Here is a 9,723-nt window from a genome sequence, read left to right on the forward strand (position 1 = left end):
TCTAACGTCGTGACAACATTCCTGTTACCTCATGAGAACAATTTTCCCCAAATTCTACTCCAACTTCAAACAATTATTAATTCTTTATTTCAACTCTGTCAACCTAAAGGTATTGACGAGCCCCACAAGCCTATACAATTACTTTTGGCTTAATACATGTCAACCTAAACCATAATATATGCAAGAATCCCAATATATAACTTTTCCCATTTTCTTTGAAGCGCAATTCGATGGATTTAATCACTTAAACCAACATTATCAACATTTGATAGGGTCTAAAATCTATTCCCTTGAAGCCCAAGACCTTTACTCTATCCATTTACGACCCACTTTCCCGATAATAGAAACATCCGAAAACTAGGTATTACATCACGTTGGTGATGATACCATATCAAATGGACCATAAAAGTATCAAAATAAAGTTCTGATCAAAACAATTATGTATGAAGGAGGCAGACATAAATAAAGCTTGAAAGTGTATGTTAAGAAAATTAATAAAAACTAAAACTATAAAAAAATATGCAAGCGACCAAAAACATAACTTTAAAATATAGTAAGAGACTAAAATGACAACTTATAAAATATCAATACTTTAACTTTAAACTTATAAGTGATGAAAACTGGTAAATCAAAATTTATTGAGGGGAAAGTATGTAAATTTGAGAATCTGCTATGACTAGAAAGAAGGAAATAAACAGTAAGGTCATCCATATCAGTACAATGTCAATAATATTTCAATTGTGCCACATCAGCTTTGTAATTATCATTCACACCAGTGTAATACCAACTCTCTTTCATAGTGGACCCCATTAACACATCAACAAATAATTTATAAATTTTAAAATATATCTAAAATTATATATATATATATATATATATATATATATATATATATATATATATATATATATATATATATAGAGAGAGAGAGAGAGAGCTAGGTTCAAGTATTCTAACTAATTATTGTGTGGATGTAGGGATCAATGTGATCTAATCATTTCAAAACCTAAATAAGGTAAATTTTTAATGTTATCTATTAATAAATTTTAGTAATTAAATAAATAGTTAATTAATCCCTTTAATTTAGGCAATACAGTTTAAGAATTAAAAACCCTACCCGACCATACAAAACACATATCTCGTTCTTCTGTAAGAATATGTATAAATCTATACAAAACACATATCTCGTTCTTCTAATTGTGATAATTTTTTTACATGATAGTTAAAGAGTGTTGTTATTCTTCAAGAATGACATGTGAATGGTGAAAAATATTGTTATTGTTCACTAATACATTTGAATCATAATGTCTCTTTTTTGTTCATGTATTTTATACTTTAAGAATGTTTTTTTTTGTATCTTATTCTTAAAAAAATGCGAAGTAGAAATTGGTAATCTTTCTACGATTTTTCAGTCTTGTGATGTAGACTAGTTCGTAGAATGTAATTATTTGATATGTATTAGTTTAAATAATGATTTTGTATATTGTATTATTCCAATAATGTAATTTTAAGAAGAAAACATTATTCGTATTCATAAGCATATTATTAAAGAACACACACCATACTCATAAATATATTCTGTTAGAATATTCGAATTAAAGAATCAATTATCCCTTAAAATCATATTTTTATTTTAAAGATCCCCTGAAATCTGGATTTTCCTTTTTTAAATATAGCTTAATTGACTAAAATGCCCTTACAAGGATATTAGTGTTATTATATTATACATACTCCCCCCTCCCCCCCCCCCCCCACCCTAAATCACATCCATTTATTCTTTTTCATCAATCGGTCCAAAATCGTTCCTACGACAACAAAATATTTGTTGTCCACAATATAACCTAGCCATATATATATATATATATATATATATATATATATATATATATATATATATATATATATATATATATAGTTGATTAAAAAAATTATTTACCTAATTAAAAAATAAAAAATAAATTGTTTCGATGAACTGTGTGGTGAGTATATCAACTACAAAGTGGTGTTTTAGTGGTGATGACTTGGCGCTTAGGAAAGATTATTTTTTTTTGTAACATTCCAAAATCACGATAAAATTTTTCATTTTTAAATTAAAAGAAATCATTGTTTTCAAACAAAACCCATACCCAGGCCAAGTACCATAACATGAGTCTGACTTACCTCTCGGCCTACATCTCATGTATGGCGTACTCCCGAGCCCAAAACATAAGTCTGGCTTTCCTTTCGGGCCCACAACTTATGTTTGGCTTGCTCCCAGGTTTATTGGCTTCTGCACAAAGCAACATCGCCTCAATCCAACCATATTATGTCAACATATACATAACAGATAACATATACCGCATAATAACATCCTATATACCATGATACATAACCTAGTGGGCCGACATTGGTGCCTTCGACCCACAAATACAATGAGAAAAACTCACCTCTCTGTCTGAAAAGGTAGTTGAACACAACACAACTTTGGATACCAACTCTACAGGTCACCTGTACAAAATTGGTCAAAAATCTTGGTCAAAAGTCAACTTAGTCAATCGCCACGTCGTGACTAGCCTCTAGCCACGCCGTGGGGACTATATGACAAAACATTCGCAAGGCCACCATCCACCACATCGTGATGACCCTTCGTCACGCCATGGGGACTGCTCAGAGCAGCTTAATCCAATAAGCTCCTAATCCATAAAACTAGCCATCCAACCTTCCCAGAAGGCATTCTCTCATCCAATGGACCATAAAAATGGTTGCTTTATAGACATGCATGTCTTGAGCTCAAGCTAGGTCAAATAGAGTAAAAAAGGGCCAAGTTCTCATGCAAGAGTTCAAAACTCTATAAAACTCCAGATCCAACACTCCTAACCACAAAAGGACTCTGGGGATCCATAAAGTTGGCAACTTTATGGAATCCCAACACTCCAATGTGTCCCAACATGAAGAATAAGGTGAGAAACCTAGATCTATGCACAATAAACCAAAAGCTTGGAACTTAGGGACTTACAAGAGTCCAGAAGATGCACAAAAAGATGATGAGGAGAGTTGGTTGCTGAATCCAAGTCCAAATGACACCTTCTTCTTCTAATCCCCAAAAATCAACACAAAAAGTTTAAAGAGAAAAAAATGGAGGTTAAGGTTTGCTTGGAGGCTGAGAGAGTGTGATTAAGGCTGAGGGTGAGCAACCCTAGCCATCACATCCCCTTAAATAGGGGCGAAAACCCCGAGTATTAGGGTTTCTCATTAAACAGCTGTCATGCTGTGGCGGTCATTTTAAGTCCGCGATACCTCGCCCATCACCACGTTGTGGAATGCCTTCACCACAACGTGGTCCCGCCCAAAATCCAAAATACAATAAATTTGAATGCCTCCAAGAATCCGGATGTTACATTGTCAGTGACTAATGATGAGTATACACCACAACCTTATGTTATTTTGTCACTTTTCAAAAAATATATTTTGGAAAAGTAGTATATAAAAGTCGTTTGAAGAAGAAAACCCACAAAATCACTCACCAAAATCTCTCACTCGAGCTCTTCATCGTCGTCGTCTTCTCATTTTACATATCTTCAACCAAAATCTAAATTAAAAACTTTAAACTAAAACTAAATAAATATATCAATCTAATAGATTTTTTAACTTAATTTTTTTGAACGATCGGATTTTATTAAAAAACTAGCAAAACAATAAATAATTACAAAAAATTAAAAACCATAGAGGAATCATCTAACCAATCAATCCACCGTATTTTCTTTCTATGCTTTCTACGAAATACTTATATTATCAAATAAAGAGTTAATTTGCATCTTTTTATCTTAAAAATCAATGCATTCTCAGTAGACCAAATCGATCCAACATATCATATAGACAACAACATCAAATCCAATCTTGGTCGAACCACCTACCCTTGAAGTACCGGCCCATGAAATCCAATCCTTGGCAAATAAGAAAGTAGAAATCGAGATATTCCACCAACGACCAAGCGGATGCCAAATAGAGATCGCCAAAGGACAAGTTGCAATTAGATGAACCAAAGTCTCCACATGTTGATCATATAAGGTGCATAAAATCGATCCAACACCAATTCCTTTATCATTCAAATTGGAAGCCGATCATGAAAAGGTTGGAAGCAATGATGTTGACTACTTGGTGGATATTATGGAGATTTAGAAATAATATTGTGTTTGATTCTTACAAAATACGAAAATACATAATTTTTGATAGTATTGTTTTATTTTCTTTTACTTGGTTTAAGTATAGGCATTCCGATCTTCCAATTTGGAATGACTGGATTAAAAATCCATTGTAATTCTCCTTACAGTTTGTTTTCTAGACTGCTGTCCAAAAAAATAATGGCCTTAGCTCGAAGCCGATCAATATAATACGTCATCCCAATATATTAAGTTTTACTAAAAACAATTTGTTTTACCATGTAGAAGAACAACCTCTTCCAAAGTAGAAACACCAATGACATATCTAACTAAAGGAACTGAATATCAAGCTCCCAAATCCACTCGTCATATATCCTTGTCCAAATAAGAAAACCGAAGAAGGCGAAGCAACCGAATACACTCCCGAACTTAATCGAAACCAAGATATAAACAACTAGAGCAAGATTAGAGACCATGATAAAGAACTAAACAAAATGGTTATCACTTTAAATAAGTATGGTAAAAGATATAATAGCTTTGCCATGTGATCAAATTCAGTTTCCACGTCATCAAAATATGTCCAAATCAGCAAAGGTTGCACGTTGTCATCTTTCTGCCGACAAATGACTCGAATGAACAGATAAAAAACTCTTAAGTGGTTTCTATGATATAATAGCTTTGTTGGAAGTACAGGCAAAAATATAAGAAACAAACTAATTAATAGATAAAAAAAAAATAAGAACAAAAAACTATTATGTTGTTGCAAAGCGAAATTGTCATTATTAAATGAATGAAAGGTGTGACTGTTAAGAAAAAGTTACATGATTAAAAGTCAAAAAGACCAAATGGAATAGGGTGCTCCTATTAGCACGAATAAATTCGTGTATAATCAATGATTACAATCAATCCCATCACATTTGTTATTTTGGCAATTTCAATTCTTTTTATATTTTTTGATTTTAGTTCCTTTAGCTTAGATGCAAGTTACAATACACACCATTATAAATTTTATTCAGTCAAATTTCAATAACTTTACTTGATATATATATATATATATATATATATATATATATATATATATATATATATATATATATATATATATATATATATATATATATATATATATATATATATATATATGTGTGTGTGAATATACACAACAAAGTATATAAACTTAGGTATCTAAATTCACCGTACTACATCTTTTTGTATCATATATGGGTTGTAGTCGTCCAAAGTTTTTAAAATTCAACTTTTAACTTGATTTATTTTTAAGTTTTTAGAAATTCTATCATTATCTTAATCTTACATAATTTTCATTTGCAAATGTAATATATATATATATATATATATATATATATATATATATATATATATATATATATATATATATATATATATATATATATATATATATATATAGTAGCCTTTTACCCACGTCAAGCGACGGGTGTGAATAGTTTGTTTCGGTGATTTGTTTTTTTCGGCGAGTAAACTACTATAAAGTATCCTTTTATTGGCACAAATGTATCGTGTAAAAGTGATCATGATTTTGACTGATTGCAATAAACTACTATAAATTTCTATCAAGCTCATATATATTTACAGTTAAAATAGTAAACTAATCATAATCATAACGTTCTAAATGATTATTGAGTTAAATACATTTAAATTTCTCAATAGACAAGTCTAAATGAAGGAATATAAATAAACCTTTGTTTGTATTCGTTCAATTCGTTTTCGTTTACTTTTTTATTTGTTCGGTTAAATTAAATGAACGCAAATAAACAGACATTTGTTCTTGTTTGTTCAGTTCGTTTATATGTAGAGAAAATGATTATTTTTATTATTCATAATAACCGAATTCTAAATTATTTTGTTATTTTTTTAGTAACAGAGAAAATGATTATGTTATTATGATTTTATAGTATATTTACTAATTTTATAGTATATCTTCTGATTCTTTATGATTTTAGTTAAAGAAAATTAGACATAACCACCATCATTAGTAATTAGCATATATATATATATATATATATATATATATATATATATATATATATATATATATATATATATATATATAGAGAGAGAGAGAGAGAGCTAGGTTCAAATGTTTCTAACAGCTATTGTGTTTCTAAATGCATCAATGAGAAGTTAAGAAATAATAAATAATTAAATAAATCATTTAATGGTATTTTGGACATTTTGTACTTTTAATTAAAGGATCATTTAATTGAAATCATGCAATTAAGGAAATAAAATAAATATATTTGACCTAGTCTCTCTCTTATATCCTGTTTTATATCAACGTGACTTATTTTTTTTCATAGATCGACAGAAGGTCTAATGTTCCTAGTTTTTCATAGAGACCAAGTAATCTTCTAGTCTTGCAATTCCATTCCATAGAAAACAAGTTTTTTTCTTCGTTCTTCCAACTAGCCAATTTCTACAATTTCAACTTTTAGTTTTAGATTTTTATAACGATTAGAGTTGGGGTTTGCATTCTTGAAGGTATAGTTTCTAGAGAACATTTTGGCACTGCTCTAGCCTTTTCTTTTCCTTCTTGCTAGTATAATTTGTATTTTAAAATGAGCTTATTTTTGTGAAATTTGAATTCATTCTACAGTATATTCCCTTTAAGCTAATTAAGCTAGTTATGTGAGAATGACTTTCTTTCCTCATCATTGGGTGTTTATTCTTATCTCCAATTGTTTCATTCTTTAAGAATAATTATTTCATTCTTTAAGAATATTTTGTATCTAATGTATTCTTCTATTTGAATAATGTGTAGAGAGTATTATAATCTTGGAGAATCACATAAGAATGATTCTGCCAGAATTGTATTTCCGGTATAATCACATAAGAATGATTATGGTAGAATCACATAAGAATGATTTTGCAAGGGTTGTAAAACAATTGGCTGATGTGTTAACATGATTTTTGTTTCTTATGTTTTTCAGATGTTTCAACTTTTACCTGGGGATCACTTACCATCTTCGAGTTTATCTCCTTTTGCAGCTCCTTGTATAAAATCATTCTCATACAATACAATTCTGATAGAATGTCAATCTCACAAAATGTTAATCTCATAGAATGCTAGCATATTTTCAAGTGGCTTAGAGGTTAAACATACACAAGACAATTAGGAATGAAACAAGAAAGTGAATGAGGATTCTTTCAAGAATGTCGATATTTTTTTTGCAAGAGATTTCAATAATGAATGTAATTTATGTTCATAGTTGTATTCTTTAAGAATGAATGTAATTTATGTTCATGTTGGGATGTTCTTTATACGTCATGGACGAGGTTGGTTAACTCTGAAACAAAGGAAGCATACAACAAGAATTTGGCACAAGTTGAAAAAACTACGAACAATTATCCAGGTATTTTTAAATATACACTATAATATGTTATAAATCATTACATCAACTGAAATTTTTTATGTATTTCAGATGCATTTTCTTATCTAAACAAAACATGGTTGACACCACACAAAGAAAAGTTTGTGTCTGCATGGACCGATAAGTTTCTTAACTTTGGCAATCACACAACTAATAGAGCTGAAAGTCAACATGCCAAGTTAAAAAGATATGTCGAAACATCAAGATCAGATATCGCCAAATCATTGAAGCGTATTGCTGATGTTGTTGAGTCACAATACACAGGTATAAAAGCGAGTCTTGCGCATAACAAAATTTTCATTGTACATCGGTACTACGAAATACCACATCTAAAACCATTGTGTCGTTTCGTTTCAATTTATGCACTTGATATCATTTTCAAAGAATATGAGCGGTCCAAAGAATTTGGATTTGTTTATGAAAATTGTGGATGTCAAGTACGTACAAGTTATGGGCTGCCATGTGCGCATGAACAAGCTATATTTGTTAAAAAAGGTCATTGTGTACCGCTTCATTCAGTAGATAAGTTTTGGAAGAAACTTGATTTATTAGAATGCAAATCGTTAGAAGATGATAAATTGGGTTGTGCAGTTGAGGTAAATATGTTTAATGCTCATTACGAAAAACAATCAAGACCTGTTAAGTTAAGTTTAGCAAGGAAGTTACTAAACTTAATCACGCCGTCAACAACTTCAGTTTCTGAACCTGCTACTCACAAAAATACTCGTGGGCGCCCCTCCTTAAAGAAGAAACTTTTCAAGAAAACCCATATCGATTTAAACCACGACCCACCAACTCAACATCCACCACCTCAAGATCAACCGACTCAAGCGCCACCAACTCAATATCCGTCTCGACGTAGCATTTCTACTTATACGCCTGATTATATGCGGTCTAATTTGTTTGATCTAAACCAGGAGCCGGATAGGCACAGTACGTACTCGTTCCGAGAACCTCCAATGTTCAACTCAACTTTTAATCAGGAACAATCGATGCATAGCTCGTACTTCAACCAAGAACAAGTAATGTATAATTCAGATCCACTTATGAATGAAATTCCGTATGAATTTCATCCATATGTCACAAACATACAAAACGTGAGGGGAGATGGAAATTGTGGATTTCGTGCAATAGCTGCGTGTCTCGGTTATAGTGAAGATAATTGGCGTCAAATCCGCTTAGATTTACAGAATGAGTTGTTAGCACACCCAGCTGAGTACGCACAGATTTTTGATTACGATTTAAACACCATACACCACTCATTGAATTTCAATGGATCACATTTCGCACCAACAGATCATTGGTTGATTATGCCGGTCACTAGCTTTCTCATTGCTAACAAGTATAATGTAATAGTTATTTTTCTAAGCAAAGATAGTCCGTCAACATGTTTTCCACTATGGCTTGGTCCCCAAGACATCTCAACTCATAGAGTTGTTGTTATTGCTCTTGTTAGAGGTGATCATTATGTGAAGGTTGATTTACATGGAGGATATCCAATGCCTACTATTTTACCACTTTGGCGTCACAACAGATCATCACGGTCTGCTGGATGGGAAACTGTTTATGCTGCTCGCCTGAATTCCTACATTTCTCCATTTGCAACACACAATAATTGTAACAATTCTACAGTTATAATATCTGATAATTAGTAAAATCAAATTTATGTTTTGTTGTTTATAATTATTAAGATCTGTATAAATTAAAACAAAATTGTTATATATGTGCGATTCTGATGTTTCTAATATATATATATATATATATATATATATATATATATATATATATATATATATATATAGAGAGAGAGAGAGAGAGAGAGAGAGAGAGAGAGATGTTCAAGACTAAAACCATTAAATAATAAAATAAATAAAAAATAAACATAAATTAGTAACTTTCATTAATTATTAAATGCCTTTAATTTCATTAATTATAAGGCTTAAGGAATATGTGGCTGTTATGTACCTAATATTAGGTATAGATCCATTAAAAACAATATAGTTTTAATAAAATACAATCAAATCTCTCTACTATCTTTCTTGTATTCATTTTCCATATAACTCTTACCTATATATATATATATATATATATATATATATATATATATATATATATATATATATATATATATATATAAAAGCTAAAGTTTCAAAAAGTATAAGGTATGATATGAAAAT

General features: G+C 30.5%; 1 protein-coding gene across 1 annotated transcript; it reads left to right on the forward strand.

Annotated features, from left to right (window-relative positions):
• The first annotated feature begins 6,928 nt into the window (after window positions 1-6,928).
• Window positions 6,929-9,198, forward strand: LOC145113304 (uncharacterized). The gene is made up of 4 exons (XM_079049413.1): window positions 6,929-6,994; window positions 7,106-7,169; window positions 7,385-7,528; window positions 7,598-9,198. Exons 1-4 carry the CDS (start codon window positions 6,929-6,931, stop codon window positions 9,196-9,198), a joined length of 1,875 nt encoding a protein of 624 aa, XP_078905539.1.
• The last annotated feature ends 525 nt before the right edge of the window (window positions 9,199-9,723 follow it).

Source organism: Lactuca virosa, chromosome 5 (assembly GCF_052849685.1).
Source record: "Lactuca virosa cultivar CGN04683 chromosome 5, Lactuca_virosa_CGN04683_v6, whole genome shotgun sequence".
NCBI lineage: Eukaryota > Viridiplantae > Streptophyta > Magnoliopsida > Asterales > Asteraceae > Lactuca > Lactuca virosa.